Below are 17,915 nucleotides of genomic sequence, written 5' to 3'. Positions count from 1 at the left end.
ACCCTTCTTCCTGAAAGCCTTCTGCCCCTCCCAGGCATTACAGCCTAGCGTGAGTAGCAGTCACACTTAGTGCTAGTGGGCTAAAAGACACGTAGTCTATCCTGTTTACTGGACAAGAAAAGAGGAAGTAAAATGTCTTAATTCAGGCTTTCTGGTCTCTGTAAATTTAATGCATCAGCAAACTGGGGGTTTATGTCCTGAATAATGTACAGACTGGACTGTGGAGGAGTCCCCTCACCTTTAAGACTGTTCTGAAATGTAAGTTTTAGGTGGATGTGAAAGAAATAGTTTCTCAAGTCTGCCATATATATTGTTTTGGAATATTAATGCTATAAGAGCTCTTTATACTCTGTCCTTCCCACCTCACAGATCTTTCATGCAGATGCCAAATATTTTGGTTTTGTATATACCATACACTACAGCTTCTTAAAATACACTACTGAGTTCCTTTGATAAAGCACACTCATTTTGCCATGGTTTGGTCTGTTGGTTGGTTTTCTTTTTTAAGTAAGCATTTGACAGTATTTCTCATCAAGCAACATTGTGTTGGCTTAGTTAGTGTTCAGCCAGGCCAGAGTTTTAATTGTAAAGGATACATTTAAAGCATTTTTATCACTAAAAATCGCAGTAAAGACACAGAGATCAGTTTTAAATCCTTGAGCAGATTTCTGTGTATGACAGGATTGAGCTCAGTGATAGCAAATAAGACAGAGGAAACAGCTTAATTTCTCAAGTACGAGAAAATTAATATTATCTTAAATTACAATCTCATGAACTTCAATTGTGCCTTTTTCTCAGACTAAGAGGGACACCCAGTGGCCGATGAAATTATCACTGCTTCCTGAAAGTGATCAGTCTAGAACGTATGCAATGCTTTTTGACTCACTGGAAAACAGAGATGAATCTCATCAGCCAGCAGCTGGAGTAGCCCCTTCCAGCTCGGGAGGGCAGATCAGGACGAGCTCTGCCCGTGGCAGCTGCCACGCTGGTCAGTGGCCGTGACTGTCCCTGCCATTGGTCCCTCTGCCTGAATCCTAGAAATCAACACCACAATAATGAGCTGTGTCTGGCTTTGCAATGTGCAGGAGGCCAAGAAATACAAGCAAGTAATTTACTCATTTTCTGATTGCTGTTTGCAGGCTTTTATTTTTGTGCCTCATTTCTGCTGTACCTGCTTTCCCTTCTGTACATCACCATGGCTTGGCACAGGTGCTCACCAGGCTGATCTGCAGGATCCCAGGCAGAGAGAGACCAACATCCTGATGCAAATACTCCAGCAGAAACGGGAAGTGTTCTGTCACTGTTATCTCAGCACAGCCTGCAGGTGTGTCTGGAGGTGTGCAGGACTCGTGGTGATGTGTCAGCAGCCTCTGGCACCCTGCTCTGGGAGAGGCTGTGGGGAGCAGGCCCAGTCAGTCATCCTGTGAGTGATTAAAAAAGGCAAACTCACGTGTTTGGTGCTCCACACCTGCCTATGGGCTAATTAGAATGCCCTAATTAGAATGACCTAATTAGAGGTGAGTAAAACACTTTTATGAGCTTGCCACTGAGTGTGCTGCAGGACACAGCTCCTCCAGCACAAGTTCCTTGTACTGTGCCCTGGGCCCTGTGTGGGGCAGGCACACAGGGGAGGTGGCAGAAGGGCCACCCAACCACCCAGAGCCACTGGGGTCCCCCCCAGGTTGCCTCTGACCCCAGCACAGCATCACTGCTCTTTGTCATTCAGCATGTGACAACATGACCACAAACAACATTCTGAGTGTTTTATTAACAAGTATAGTACATATGCACTGTGCACTAAATATACTAAATATACTAAATATAGTATGAGGACTGTACAGTACAAATTTTTTATGTTCACAGTTTGACATGACAAAATGTCATTACTGACTTCCCATTGGACTACCAAAGTAGAAACAGTGAAAGTACATTAAACATTCACATCTTTAGTAAGAAAAGATTACCAAAATGTCTCCATATTTGCAAGTTATAGTAATGCACGCTAGAAACCTTTAATTAGCCATTTTGTCTTATTAGCTTATAAAATATATTACATTTTATTTTAAAAATTCTGCATAGTTTATAGAAGTATCAAAGTAAATAAAAGTCCTTGCTCTATTTGCAGGTGAGAGATGCTAAGCAAAAAGATTATTTTGACCCTCTAAAGTACATTAAGTGCTAATATCTGTAAAATATAATGAAAAATGGTCTAGCCCTCTTAAGAGATGTAAAATGCTTTGTAAATTTTTTGGAAGGATTTGTATTCATCATGTTGCTAACATTGGCAGAGACAACATATTTGAACAAGATGTGGCATTAGAAGTATCACTGCAGAATGCCATGTGTACATTTAAATAAACCCCACACATTCATACCTGCTTAGTTTCTTGCAATTGTACTACAAACTAGTAATTTATTATAATCAAATAGCTTAAACAGACACATTTTAGTGAAACAGTATTACCTGTTACACACTGCACGGTGCAATACTGTTACAGAGAAAGTGGGGGGGGGGGTTTAAATATACTCATTCTCCAGGATTAGGATTTTGTCTAAACTGGCTTTTCTTTAGGGCATAGATGGAATGACTGGTTTTGCAAAGTGTTTAATTGAGTACATTTCAAAGTTGCAAGGTATCCTTCAAATCAAAGTTTGCTAAAATTACACAATGAGCTGGTTAAGATGTGAATTCACATTCAGCTAGAAGTGTATTTGTTTGTGACCTTTTAGACATCCCACAAAGACACCACAGACACAACCGAAAAATCCTATAAGGAAAGCATTATCATGTAATAATCTCAAATACTTATATTTAATCTTGAAATTTCAGTTGTCCTAATTCACAAGACACATGGATGAAATTTGAAAGTTCTGCTCAATCTCCACTATATTAGACCCCATCATTAGTGTAGAAATACTTTCAGGAAAAAGGTACATAAGCTAATGAATTAACACGGCAAATAACCCAGACTAAATCATCTGAAGTAACTCTTAGTAACAAAAAAGTTCTGCTTTCAAGGTACTGATTTAAAAAATATTTAAAAACATACTAATGAAAACATTTTATGTAAACCTCAAAAGAGAAACAGAGCATTAGAAAGAAATATTCCTTAAACATCCTGAATTTTATAAATTTGCATTTTTAAGGTAGAAATGGGACCAGTTGCCATTAAGGTGCTTATTTTCTAGTATCTGTTTTGCCCCTCATCAACAGAACAGAGAATTGTTTTCATCCCAGGGTACTCAATGTCTGTAGACTTGTGACTGATGCCACAGGGCTCCCTCCACACAACCTCCCAGCCAGTGACGGGCCTGGAGTCACAAAATTGCCAATAAAACCAAGAGCAAATTCTGCTACCAAAAAAATGAAAAGTAGGAAGTCCACATTCTGGAACAGTTGCTCATTAATATCAGTCTCTTTCCCACAAGTTTCTCAATGTCACTAACAATCTGCCCTACCAAGAAAGAAAAAAGGCCAATTCATGTGCCGGGTGTTTCAGCGCCACACGTGAGCAGATGAGGGAGAGCTGTAGGACACGAGATGCAGCCCTGCCGAGGTGGTGAGGATGTGTGGAGCTGGAACAGAGCAATTGCTGTCAGAGCATTTTTCTACGGGAAGTACAAACCTCTCCTTCTCTAATTCCACAGGCATGTGGATGTCAGCAGAACAGCTGGTGAAGTCCTATCACCAAATAAAGGCTCCTTGCACTCACACTCTTGCATCTCCAAGACTGTTTGGCATTGGGCTCCATTGCTTATAGAAGCACAGCCCACCTGCTCCACAAGCTCAAACTTCCCACCTGCAGATGGACACTCCACGTGTCTCCTGCAGGGTTCTACCGAACTCTTCCTCCCCCCACACCTCCATTGTTCACTGGGTTTTTCCAAAAGAAAGGAAAAGCTGACTTCAGTATGTTTAACGTACAGGGAATGGTGGTTACCTTACATAAGGCAAGGAAGGGGAATGTGCTTGTGCGTGTGTGTAGAGAAATACATCCTGTTTCCTTGCAGTGCCACAGTCTGCCAGCCAGAAACCTTCCTTTCAGAGGATCCAAGACAGGAACATTTCTAGGGGCAACTGCAGGTTGCTTGAATTCAGTTTCTTTTAGCTATGTAGTTCTGTTTGCTAATGGGCATGGTTTTAATGCAATAGACACATCCATAGGGAAGCTGTTGTACCTTCCATGGAGAGACTACCAGAGTCACAAACCAGAACTGGATGATTTGGTATGTGCTTTTATCCAAAACAGATACATGACTCAATTTATCATCAGAAGTACTTCATATCTGATGCCATCTTCTCATAAAAATATTGTGGATCAATAATTTTAAATACTGTAGTGTATTACAGTGGTACTCACACAGTACAGTTCAGAGCATTTTTGCCTTAATGATTGCTATTTTCTGAAGTACAGCAAGGACAAAAAAATTATTTAGAAGAAATGCAGGGGCATGATTGCAGGGGGATAATCTATATCCCTGAAATGAGGTGCAGTAGGTGTCCATGAATGTCATTTAATGCCAAATCACAGGCGAGTACCACAGACTCACAGAATCATAGAATATGCTGAGTTGGAAGGGACTCATCAGGATCATCAAGTCCAACTCCCGGCCCTGCAGAGGACACCCCAAAAGTTACACCATGTGCCTGAGAGCATTGTCCAGATGCTTAACTCAGACAGACTTGGTGCTGTGACCACTTCCCTGGGAAGCCTGTTCAGTGCCCAACCACCCTCTGGGTGAAGAATTTCCTGATGGTAAACCCCTGACTCAGCTTCAAGCTGTTCCATCCATACACTTGCACAGAAACCAGACATACAGAGTCACACAAAGTCTTCCTTTAACAAATCCACTGGGGCCTTATGCAAGAAAAACAAGGATATATACTACACTATTATACAGATGACAGATGGCATTGGTTTAGATGCACAGTATTGTGTACGGACCAATTCCTGCCCATTTTTCTTCTTGACTGGGGTAAATGATACTATGACTCAATCCTTCTGTAAAGCAATTACACTGTTTAGATTTATTTCCTCAGTATTACTCACTGTTTGGGCAGAGGGGATTTCTAAATCAGGTGTCTTCCTAAAACTGTTGTATGAACCACACTGCAGAAATCAACACAGCTGGTAAAGTCCATTCATTGCATTGTTGAGCATAAAATGAGAGCGTATCCCTTACGGGGCACATAAATAATAGTCTCTGGCAAGGACTAGCATTTCGGATATTCAATAACATTTACTATTTTATCAGTATATGCTGGGTTGATTATATGAAGAAACCAACAAAAGCTGTTAGTTTAAAAATTCCCTTATTCACAAATGAAATACAATAAACATACTGAATGCAGAAAGGGTTTGCTTAGCATCCCCAGAAGAAAAAAAAGAAGTGTTCACATTCTTTAGGTCTGACCCGTGGCAAGGACATAGAAGGGTTAGATAACATCTGTTACTGACCATACGTAAGCTTTTAATGGTATAAACTCAGAGATCCAGACCAGCTGAATCCAAATTAAAATGGATGTGTAAAAAACAAAAAAGTGTGGCAGGAGTCAGGGAGAGAAGACATTCAGACTAGCATGTGGCGTTTCCTGTGAAGAGCGAGATGGTCCGAGCGAGAAAAGCTGCGGTCACAGTCTGGACACTGGAAGGGTTTGATTCCCGTGTGCTTGCGGAAATGCCGCGTCAGTTCATCAGAACGAGCAAACTTCCACGTGCACCCCTCCCAAGTGCATTTGTACGGTTTTTCTCCTGGAAAAGGAAACACAGAAGTGAGGATTTAAGATGTGAACACATCGGTTCTGATCACATTAAGTTCACACATAAATCTGATAGATTCATTCTACTGCCTTGCCAAATTTCAGTAAGTACTTCAATGCTTACTCAAAAAGCCTCCAAACAGCTCAAAGCTGAAGAGTACTCTGTGCTAGAAACCGTGTAGTCAAAGTTAACTGACCAAAAATTGCTACCTGCCACAACTTATTTTTTTGTTGTCTCTCTATTCCTCTCTCTGCCATATTAGCACTTGTTTTATATTATGACACCCAGAAGGATGAAGGTTTAAGCATTTCTTCAAATATTTTCAAAATCAAGATCTCATTTTCTAGCTTGCTGGGGGAAAGGACTGTGCTACCATAAAGCACAACAGGCAGAAATCTTGTGATTTCTAAAATTTACTGCAGTGTAAATGACTGGCATCATGGTTGCAAGTACCTCAACTTAAACTCTTTCTCTATCATTACTAATGTCATCCTCCTCCTTTAACACCTCTGTATTGCTCAACAGGTAAATGGCTGGCTTGATGCACAACAGAGATGAACTGGGCTCCATTTTTCCTAAAAGAGGTACCCTTGTAAAAACCTTGGATGTATATATAGTCATTCAGCATGCAAAGATGAACATTTCTGTGGAGAGCAAAGATGGGGATATGTTTACTGAATACTCATTCAGATAAAAAGCATCACTGCACCAGTGGTTAGCATCTCCACAGAGCAGATGTGTTTGCATTTGGCACACTGTCCAAACTTCTGCAAACAGGCTACTCCCATAGAAATTACAGTCAAATTTAACAGTGATGTCATAGGTGAGCCAGAGCAATTTGAACTGATTTGGTGTTTGCAGGGTGTGCAGATTGAGTAAACTGCAAGCAACTGGACACAAAATGAGTGAAGAGCCAGTGAATGTAACACACATCAGCATGCACTCTGAACCTGTTCTGGCTTACAGTCTCTTGTTGTAGGTTTTTCCTACTACATCCTCTGTCTTTTTCTCAGCCTATAATTATTTTCACAACAATGCCAGATCTACCTTCTGTCATTTTGTTATTTACACCTGAGGTCACCTGGCCATTAGCAGAAGTAAAAAGCTCAGCCTACTATTTTACCACAGACTTGATGAAAGAGAAGCACAGCTATGCTCTGACCTGTATGGGTTCTTCGGTGAGCTTTCAGGTGGGAGCTTTTAGTGTAGACCTTGTTGCAGCCTTCATAATCACATCGATGTATTCTGCGTTTTCGTTGTGTGTCTGGGGATTCCACAGGTAAAGGTCTCTTTCCTGGCTGAACTATAACTGAAGGGTGATTCCTGCAAAGTTAAATTAATGTTAAAATCAAAAACATTTAGCACAGCAAACCTCAGCTAATATGATTCATAACAGAGCCTTTTATTCACTACCACTCTGTCTCTTGGCAGAAAGAACAACATTACATGCATGTCGAAAAATTCAATAGGGTTTAGCAAATTTTGTGTATTTTAGCAGTAATATTTTTAAATGTTTACTCACTTTGTGGCATGATGTAGCCATTTTTACTACTTCCTAGCTCGTTTTTAAAACTTTCAGAGGAAAAACCCCATTCAACTTTGTGTTTTTCAGTCAAACCCAATTTCTTAACCCTGAGTGAACTTTTCTTGCATTTGTTCACTACTTTTTCCCCTTCAAATACAACTAATTTGATTGTAATTGGAAACAGCTATTCCATATTATTAAAGAAATTGTATCTTTAGGGTTTCAAAGCAGAACTCAATCTTTATTGTTCCAGCCACTCCTTTAGAATGTAATTAAGAATTTCCTGTTTGGTGCTGGCAGCAGGGTGCGGCCTCCCTGTACCACTGACGTCAATTCCTAAAAGTAGAGCTTAGCCCGTGTGGCACACCCACAGGATGTCTGAAGTTGTCCCTCCACCTTCTTAAACATAATTTTTCACTTTAGAAGCCCACAGGTACAGTGCAGGTAAGACATATATGAACTAAATGTGGACTTCTGCTGTAAACAAACCCATAAATGTTCACGTGTGCGAAAACATACAGGCTTCTTAAAAGTAGTCTTTGACTGTTGAATGACACCCCTACTGTAGAACTGAGGACAACCTAGATTCTTTCTTCCACATCAATCTTAAAAAACTCATTTTGTCAAAAAAGTACGTGTAGATTATAATGTGCAGATATTAGCATTCCTTGTTGCAAAGCCAGCTCCCCCATGCAACAGAAAGGAACCTTCTAGAAACTCCTGTCTTTTCTAAGTTAATGTATTTCACATGTTTTTACCAATCAACTCATGTTTTGTAATACTGGGTTCTATTGGTTACTTACTCTAAGTTCCTTGAGGGTCTAATTTTCAGAAACACTGAATTCCTACTTCCCTCAGCAAAATAAAGGGCATGTGCTGAAGACAGAGAATCCTGTGCGTGGCTTAAGAAGAAAAGATTTTTCTATGACCCCACAGCAGCAGGATGCAGATAACCGATGTGTGAAAACTTGAATTCTGTTACTGATTCTTTTCTTAAGAGCTAGGAGCTGGAAACTGGGAACCAAATTATCTTTCTTGGGTGGTTCTGTGACTGTTGGGTGATGTACTCTTCAAGTACACATTAAGTCTAGCTAAAAATATTATAATGGCAGGAAACCCCAGATGGTGATGTTAGCCAGAGACACACACACTCTTAAATAAGAAGGCAGGCTTCTAGCTTCCAAAGAAACAGCTCTCCAAAGCAATGCTCAGTTTCAATGCAGTTGCATACCAGTCTTTTTGGAGAAGCTCAGGCTTAGGACAGCAAACAGACTTGGTCTAAATTATTATGTGTGGAGGCTAGTCCTGGACATGGTAACATCTGGGAAAAGGGAGAAAAAGGATATTGGCCATACACCATTTGTGATTTAGGTTTTCAATCTGCAAGTGTCTGGAAAAAGCACTGAGAATGTCTCCTTTTCCCCTTATGGGAGAGGAGGCTGGCAAGACAACAGAATGTTATCAATAATCATATAGGGTGTGGCAGTTTTAAAAAATGGTCAGGGTGGTGTCAGAGGTAAATATGAAGTAAGTGCCAATAATAAAAGCACAGCCCTAATTCCTTCGTTCCCTCTTCCACAACTAGATGTAAGTTCATGTATGTACCATTTGGCACTATTCAATAGGTAAGAGTACCTTCTAAAAATTATGTTAAAACTTCAACAGCTTTTTCTTCTTTACCACAGACCACACTATGTTGACAGCGTGAGTTAGACTTTGAAACTTGCATGACAATATGTTTATGAGGCTCCTTATACTATTACCTCAAATTTGATTTCAGAAATAACTACAGTTACATCGACAATCAGACATACTAGAAAGTCCCACCATCCCCCCAGAAATGTCACCAACATTATTTTTATAGATAGACAGACAGATATAGATATCCAGATATAGATAGATATACTGCCAAAAGCTAACACTAAACCAAAATAAGTCACTTAAAAAGTCTTAAATAAGTCACTTCAGTGAGACTAAAGGTTTTCTATGCCCATTTAATGTAACTTAGGTGTCTGAACAGTACACTCTGGGCAACTGGAACCAAAGAATAGTGATAAAAAATTCAATGCCTAACTATAGCTCATAAAGCTGTGAGACAAAAACATTCTTTAAAAATAAAGGTTTAAGTATCTCATCTTGTAACTTGTGTGAGTTGTCTATGTAATTTTTTTAATGATAAAGGCAGTTTATAAATTTGTTTTGGACACAGCAGAATGTGAACTTGAAAGGGCTGGCTCCAGGAGCAAGAACTAGAGTTCCACAGGACAGCTACAATACAATTTAAGCTGTTACAATGCAAGGACAGAATGAACATCACACTCTACATGGGCAAGCAGAGCTGATGCTTAGGAAACATGGACATACAAATGTTTTCTGTAACAAGCTATCTACATATGATACCAAATTTTGTATTCTTTGCTCAGTGGATGGGTTTGCTGGGGAAACTACACCCATTGGGAAATAAATAATGCAAATCACTAATGCAGGTGACAAGCCTGCAGAAGTCTCAGCCCTGGAGGAAGGGTGTGGTACCAGCCAGGAACAGCACTTACTGGTTTGCTCTTGTTAAAGAGACTTAACAAAGACAAAAAATAAACTGAACCATTTGATAGTCCTGACCTAGCAGCATTTAGTTCCAGCTACATAAGGACCTGACTCCCTTGTGTGTCCATTATGGAAGGTAAGTTACTAACTAGTAAACATGCATGTTTACTATTTTATGTAATAAACATGTATAAGGTGATTTAAAAGAAACAGCATATCATTTATAACAGCTTGCTGGCAGCCAATTGCCAAGAGCCTGCAGTCCAGGAGGTGCATCCAGACTGTTTGAAGACAAGGAGGGGTGCCCACAAGAAGGCTGCTGTGGAATGCAGCCAGCCCTGGTGCTGTGGTGTGCTTTTGAACCCCAGGGCCCTCTGCAGGAGGACGAGGCAGCGTTCTGGAGGAAATACACGAGACCACCCATCCATCCCATGCTTTTCTTTCTCTCTCTGAACCAACTCACACTGGGTATGTGACTTGAAGCCCTCTTTCCCTTACTCTATGAGGTGAGGTCAAACACAACCACCTCAAGGATGACAGTGAGCAAGAGGGAAATGCAGAAATGGAGTGCGAGGTTCTGTGCTGTGAGCCCTGCTCAGCTCCCACCTTCAGCTCCTGCCAGAGCCACGCTGGCAGCCTGCCTGCCTACCCAGGGCACTGCCTGCTGAAGGATGAGCCTGGCTCTAGGTCATTCCATGGTTTTAGTAAGCTGACAGGATTTTCCCCAGAAAAACAGGAAATGGAAGGGTGCCCATGGCTCCTCATGAGAGGAGAACTGAGAATTTTTCAATGTTTTCAATTAAAAGGTTTATGCCCCAGACCTAATTTATTCTTCTGGTCCTTGTCCTTTCTTCTGCAAACAGCACTGTTTTAAAACCCATTAGATCTGTGACCCAGTTCATGCAGGGGCCCCAGTAACAGCTATGCCAGCACAATGAGTTAATACTGGGATGGAAAAAGTGGCTATGAGGGAAGAAAGCTTCAGAAACTTCAGTACTGAAGGTGCCTTCAGTAACTTCAGTACTTGAGGTGCCAAAAAATCACCCACAAAACAAAGGCCTCAGGTAAAAATGCAATTTCACTTATATGCACAGGACTTGTAAGGCTGAAGAGGTTCTTCCCACCAAGCAGGCAAAATTTTTGAAAAGACAAAGAAGTCCTCCAAGAAGAAAAAGTCACAACACTCATTTTAAAGAAAGGTATTTCAAGTAACATGAATAGAGATACCAGTATGAACTGTCTTTTAAGCTTCTTTCAATTTTGCTGCTGGTTTTACATAAGTAGGTTATCACTGGCTTATTGGGAGTCCTACTTTCAGTAAATTGTGGAATTGTAACCTGTCATCACTTTAGAAATGCATGATAGAAATATATATATATATATCTTATACCTTGCATATCTATTGCAAGGTATAAATATGTATCAACTCCTGTACTGCTGGAGAAGGGGGAAAAGAAAGTTGAAATCACGTTTCACAGTGGCAGTGGTGGGAGGGATGAATGTGTGTTTTATTACACATTCTAAAGCACAGCAACAATCTTTCCCACTCCTCAGAACTGCTAACTGCTGTAGTGAGCTGCTTTCCATTGCTCTGCTGATCTTGGGACCACTGTTAGCTACTTACTCTTGCAACATTACTTGCTGAGGAGACAATGAGGTCATCATTGGAGGTGACATTTGTTCAGGATAGAAGTCAGTCTTTGATGGTTCACTTCCTGGCTCTACTTTGATTGTTTTCTTCAGTGTGGGCTTCTCGTAAGACTCAATGACAGGCACTGTATGGCAGAAGGGAGGAGAGGGAAGGCAACACATAAAAATTATGAAGAGTTATGGAAATAAATAATATACAAAAAAACCTATAGTTAAAACAAATCCATCAGTTCTACATTTACTGTGACAATTAAATGCAAAATCTTTCAGTTTTAGTTATCTCCTGATAACTATGACTCAAAACATTTCTATTAATTTTCATCAGTCTGATGTTATTATCAGTCCAAATCTCAGTAGATCAATAGTTTATGTAGATACAAACAAGAGTAATGGAGCTGGTGAAGGGTCTGGAGAACAAGGCCTGTGAGGAGCAGCTGAGGGAGCTGGGATTGTTTATCCTGGAGAAAATAAGCTCAGAGGAGACCTCATCACTCTCTGCAACTGCCTGAAAGGACAAGAGGAAATGGCTTCAAGGTGCACCAGCGGAGGTTTAGTTTGGACATGAGGAAGAATTTCTTCCCAGAAAGGGTGATTAAACATTGGAATGGGAAGCCCAGGGAGGTAGTGCAGTCACTGTCCCTGGAGGTTCTTAAGGAAAGACTGGCTGTGGCACTTAGTGCCCTGGTCTGGTTGGAAAGGTGGTGTTGGGTCACAGCTTGGACTCTATGATCTCAGAGGTCTGTTCAACCTAATTGATTCTGTGATCCTATAACCTTGGTAAGTCTGGTAAAATATTTACACAACAAATTCTATGCCTGTTTATTCTGGAAGAACAGAAATTACTTTCCACTTCCTAAAATATCAACAACCCACAGAAACCAAGTGCTTGGATATTTGTCTTATTTTGTGGAGATGAGGCAGCATAAAAAGCAATTCTGACAACACCAACCTTGCATGCTACTTGGAGTTTCCATATCATCTGGGAGAACTGTGGACACCATGATGGGCTGCTGGAGATGGGGAGCATACATGAAAGGAACTGGCTGGACCACAACAGGCTGAATAACCGGAAGTATCCCAGGGCTCCTGAGTCCATGGCGTGAGAGAGCAGCGGCCATTACAGGAGGGATTGTTATTGGCATGGAAAGAGGCTGCACTCCTGGGGGTGACGGTGTGAATTTACTGAGAGGTGAGCTGGGGGAGGACAGAGTCAATCCAGGTGAACTTCTCCTGTGCACAGTCTGAAATTTTAGTGGGGAGGGAGAACTTCCAGTTGAAGGCGGTGAGCTCCGTTTATTTACCGTAAGGTCTACTGGCTCCATCTGGATCCCATTTGATAGTCCTTCAGGGCTGGAGTAGAATTTATTGTGCAACATACTTGGTGTAGAATAAATGACGCCGTATTTGTTTGGCTTCATTTGGTCCATGTAATTGGATGGGTATGACTGTCAGAAGGAGTGGAAAAGAAATACAGAAAATCAAATAATAAATCAACACATAGAAGCAGCTACTGCTGAAAAAGAAAGGCAGCCAATAAAAGAGGCAAAATGAAAAAGTTTCAAGAAAGCACTTTGATGTAGTTTCTAAATAAAATGGAATTAAATAAAGCCTCAGATTCCCCTCACAGGAAGTTCAGTTCTGATTCACTAACTGTTTCAGAAGCAAGTAAGACAGATTATGAAAACAAATCTTCAAGGCTTATTCAACCACTTTTCTCCCTTTAAAATTGCCTGTCATATATTCACGCCTGCACATTTCTTAACTGACCTGGGAGATAATCTGCTGTGCCAAGCATGTAACTGTGTGCTAAGGATCATCAATTCTAGAAACAGGAGAGCTCAGCTGGGCTTAGAATTGCAAGTAATGGGTCCCAATCAACTGCTAAAGTAATTGAAAAACAATCACCACTAAAGAAGGAAATTATGAATTTGAACCCTACAATCAATACAAAATACTCAGCTGAACTATATAAGTCATGGATGAGTAACTCAACAGTGCAAAAGGTAAAATCTAAACCTTTCTAAATGATTTTTTGAGATATAAAGCAGTTAACAAGCCAGTGTAATTTTGGAAAATGAGTACAAAGGATAAACATTTGGTGTGCTGGAAGAATATTCCTGTTAGCAGCTAGCAGTTCCCATTACAATATAAACTCCAAAGAGAATCTTGACTATGTGACGATCTCCACAATTTAGTAATAATTTATATATTTATATATAGATATGTATGTATGTACACATGTATGATAAAACACACATATCTAGTGATTTTTGTGAACCAAGAAGTATTAGCATTAAAGCAGAGCGCAGTATTATTAAACAAATATCCAGACCAATACTGTATTTAAAAAACTGTTAAAAACTGATGTTGTTTACTAACAGCTAACTCACAATGGAAACTGATGTGATGCTCTAACACAAAAGTGAGACACAGAAAATGCAATGCACATAATTTTTTAGTTGTGTTGTCAATTTTTTGAAATAAAATGCTATCTTTGGATTTTAGGTAAGTAAACTAATAATAAAAAACTAATTACTTCCTTGGCACCAAAAGTATTTTGATGAGTGGGATTATAAATGTTCAAAATGGTATAAAGTGAAACATGAGAAGCATAAAACCATTGTATTTTTATAAAATTATTTCAATAACATTTCAATTATTTTTCTTCCTGGGGTGAACACTTCTGTCAATACATCTTCCTGGTTTCCTACCTCTGCCTTCCCTACGAGGAAACACTTGGTTCATTTTAAATGTCAATGGTAATGGGAGGTATTTTTGCAAAATGACACAAATATAATTTTCTTCTTTTCAGTTACTGTTTGAAACACTGAGTTTAAAAAATATTAAATTTTCCTCCTGCATTTGTAGCACTGTGATAGAACAACAAAGCTGAGTCCCTCAGTCCATAAAACATTCAAATAAAGCAGCACACAAAATGATGATTAATCTTCGACAGTAAATATTACATTAAAATCTCTGCAAGTCATATATTCTCTTTATGACTATTCTTACAAATTCCATCTATAGAAGCATTCATCTTTGATGGTAATTGGTTCATCAGAATTTTATTAAATGCCATTATTGCAAGAAGTACTGTCTGTAGACTTGCCAGAACTGCTGAGCCAAGCTATGAAATTATCATCTAAGTGATGGAGACCACTATATATTGATATAATTTAATATTTAACAGCATTTGGTATCTATTAAATCGGATCAAATTATGGGCATACCCAAAAAAATTTAACAGGTAAAGAACATTAAATACTTCTGTTAAAACTCCTGTTATTGGTTTACAGTAGAGAGTTCACCCAGCTTTAATGAACTGTTACGATTCCACCACTAAGCATCAGTGCATTTACAGTGCTGCAGGTTTGTCAGGGATGATCACAATGTCACTGCCTATGAACTTCTCTTCCATTGCAAGAATGCTAAAAAGGAAAAAGCTTGTCAAATGTAAATCCCCAGGAATGCTTTTGGCCAATGAGTCTATTAAAGAACAAGCATCCCTAGGTGTATCCTTATCCTGAAAACACCTGGTGGGAATTCAAGGAATAACTGTCTGGATGCTCACAGAGCTTCTGTATTCTTCGATGAGGGAGTGATGACGATTGTGATTGATTCTGGTGCACAGCCTGCAAAAGGGTAGAAATGCTGCTGGAGACTGGAGAAAAACTGTTTATTCCAATTCAAACAAAAAAGGAACTTGTTTCACCAAATGGTAACTGGTCCAAATGTTTAAAAAGTCCTTTAAAAAGTCCTAACAGCAAATAAGTAGTCCTGTAGGTAGGACTTGGATGACTTCGTCAGTAGCTCATTATATCATAATATATGTTCAATAATTCATTTCAAAAAATGGCATGAACTGTTGGTAGAGTGATGAAATAGTGTGGGTGCAAGCTTCAGTCACCTGAGAATATAGTTAATCCTTTCAGCCACACACCCTGAAATACAGTGGTGTCAAAACCATTACTAATTTCCTCCTACCCCTCCAACTACTGTGATGTTTTAGAGACACAAAGACTTCACACCTACAGTGTAAAGAGTACACCTACATTCAGAGAGAAGAGTGAGATATTCCCAAGAGGCTTAATTTAATTTGGCCTCTAATGATTCTATCAGAATGAAAGATGCAACACAAATAATCCTGATTGCAGATTTCCTAGTTATGTTTGCCCAGTCTGTTCTGCTCAGCGCCTCTCAACATCACACTCACAATTTCTCTCTCATTCCACCTCCTCAAAAGGTGTTCAGGAAAACTAACTCACTTTCTCATTTTCTCTCCATATCACAATACCTCCCTTTAGAGGTGTCTCCAGAGCAGTTTCTGTTGTGGCACCAGGGCTCCAAGGAAGCCACAAGACCAAGAAGGGCTGGGGAGCTCAAGGGTTTTGGGCTAAGCAGCCTCTGTGTGTACAGAAGCTGAAACACACATGGTCCTCAGCCTGAGGGAAAACAAAGTAGTGTCCAGTGAGGGAAACTTCACTCAGAAACCATACTTTCCTCTGGACTTTCTGCTTTTTCTTTTCTGCTTTTTTTCCCCTCGTGCAATGGCAAAAAGAAAAACGTACAGATGTGGTAAAATACTCTGAGTAGTCTTTGACAGCTGGTCAGAGTGATTACACTGACTTATGAGAAGACTCCAAAGGTCCAATGCCACATGCTATGGAAAGCACCACATCACTGGGAGAAGGATATGGTACAGAATAACCAATATCTGGAACTCCAGCCTCAAAATGCACTTGGCTCAGAAACACTCCGTTGTTTTTCCCACAGCAGTTTTTCCTTCAGCTGCTGGTCTGGGAAAGATTGCTCGCTCGTCTGCTGGTGAGCTTTTTGAGGGACTGACCTTGCCCATCTGGCAGAAGCACACAACTGTTTGGGGCACTTGTGTGTCTTGTGCAGAGCCCCAAACCATTGCAGAACCTTCTTTGGGAGATGAAGGCAGATGTGCACAAAAGGTGACCCAAAAGACAGCAATGACACTCCTGTAAAACTGGCCTCTTTTCTGATTTCAACAGACACCATTAATAATCTTAGATTATAGCAGATAATCACCACTAATCTTAATACAGTTACACTGTAACTGTAATTAAAGTGACAGGCTGGCCAATACTAAAATTCTTTCTTGACCCAAATGTTGGAATTTGTCGTACTTTCAGTGACAGTTATTTTTCTATCATTACTCTTCAGCAAATACAGCCCACAAAAGTCAAACTGTAATTTTAAAATGCATATAAACTTAACTCCCAGAAGTGCTGTTAATAGCCCTGAAGGAATCAGACTGCTTAGAGATGCATTTAAATTTATGAAAATTACTCTTTATTTTAAATAAAACAGGAAACAATATTTTCACTGAAAGATGCCATTCAGAGCACAAGTTTAATGCACTCTGAGTTATGTACACTGACTTCACCCTTTTAATGGATTGGCCTTTCTAGGAGTGTGGCTTCATGTTACACTTAATCTGTTATTGCAGGCTAAAAGCTGAGAGGGGAGGTTCTCTCATGCTCCTCTCTCCCCTTGCTCTAACATTGAGCAGCTGCACAGAATGAGTCAGATCAGCTTCCTGATCTGACCAAAAAATGAGTATTTTTGGTCAGTTAGCAATTCTGACTATTCAGTGAGCTGATCCAAAGGTTCCAAATCATTCTAAGACCACACAATTCTTCAGTCACGCAAAGGAGACACAAAGCTGGTGAGGACGGAGCAAGGTCAAAGCCTTTCCTTTCAGCCTATATCATCACAATTCTCACTGTACTGCTCCCACCTACATGTCCCACTGCTGTTGTGTATCAGACTCTTCTCTGAGACGACCCTATTCTCTGAGTTCATGGAAAATTAACCCATTTTAAAGAAGTAAAAAGTGTAAGTAAGAGGAATGTCTCCTCTTCCCCTTTTTTCCCCCCGTCCTAGTTCTCATTTGTTCACTTGGTAAAGCAGTGCAACCAGTTTACCCAGCAAAAAGCTGGGTTGGTTTGGGTTTTTGTAGGATTGATTTCCTGCTGTTTAGAGCAGAGCTAGCCACAGGCACCTGTTACCACAACCAAGAGAAAAACAAAAAAAGGCACAGCAAGAAGCTGTTCACTTAGTTCAAGGGTGTAACACTGAAACCACAGGCCATTGCCACTTCACCATGAAGCGTGGCAAATTAATTTGAGCCCACCTCCATGAGCAGCATGAGCCACAGAGATGATATTTACAGAGCACTGGCTCAGGAACACAGGGACGCTCCCTCCTCTCATAGGCAACTGCTCAGGTTAAGGCAATAAATTAATAAACTACAGAAAGTTCTCCTAGAACGTGAATCTGATTGCACTAAGAGCAAAATAGAGCTTCACATGCTTTCCTAACCTAGTCCAAATCTTAATTACATCTCATTATGAATTTAAAGGTGGAAAAACTAGAGAGTCATCTTTAGGGCTAATATATTTGAA

General features: G+C 40.1%; 1 protein-coding gene across 4 annotated transcripts in view; it reads right to left on the bottom strand.

Annotated features, from left to right (window-relative positions):
* Window positions 1-1,749: 1,749 nt before the first annotated feature.
* KLF3 (KLF transcription factor 3) overlaps window positions 1,750-17,915 on the bottom strand; it is a 29,378-nt gene continuing 13,212 nt past the window's right edge. For all 4 annotated transcript variants that reach the window (XM_059470072.1, XM_059470070.1, XM_059470069.1 and 1 more), the window contains 4 exons: window positions 12,431-12,926; window positions 11,456-11,606; window positions 6,925-7,085; window positions 1,750-5,753 (listed from right to left, as the gene is read on the bottom strand). In XM_059470072.1, the coding sequence (XP_059326055.1) occupies window positions 5,572-5,753; window positions 6,925-7,085; window positions 11,456-11,606; window positions 12,431-12,926 (990 nt within the window). In that variant the 3' untranslated portion in view covers window positions 1,750-5,571. The remainder of the gene's footprint in view (window positions 5,754-6,924; window positions 7,086-11,455; window positions 11,607-12,430; window positions 12,927-17,915) is intronic.

The sequence above is a fragment of the Ammospiza nelsoni genome, chromosome 4, assembly GCF_027579445.1.
Source record: "Ammospiza nelsoni isolate bAmmNel1 chromosome 4, bAmmNel1.pri, whole genome shotgun sequence".
Lineage (NCBI taxonomy): Eukaryota > Metazoa > Chordata > Aves > Passeriformes > Passerellidae > Ammospiza > Ammospiza nelsoni.
The sequence above is the reverse complement of the archived record's forward strand: the minus strand, read 5'-3'. Positions and strand labels throughout refer to the sequence as shown.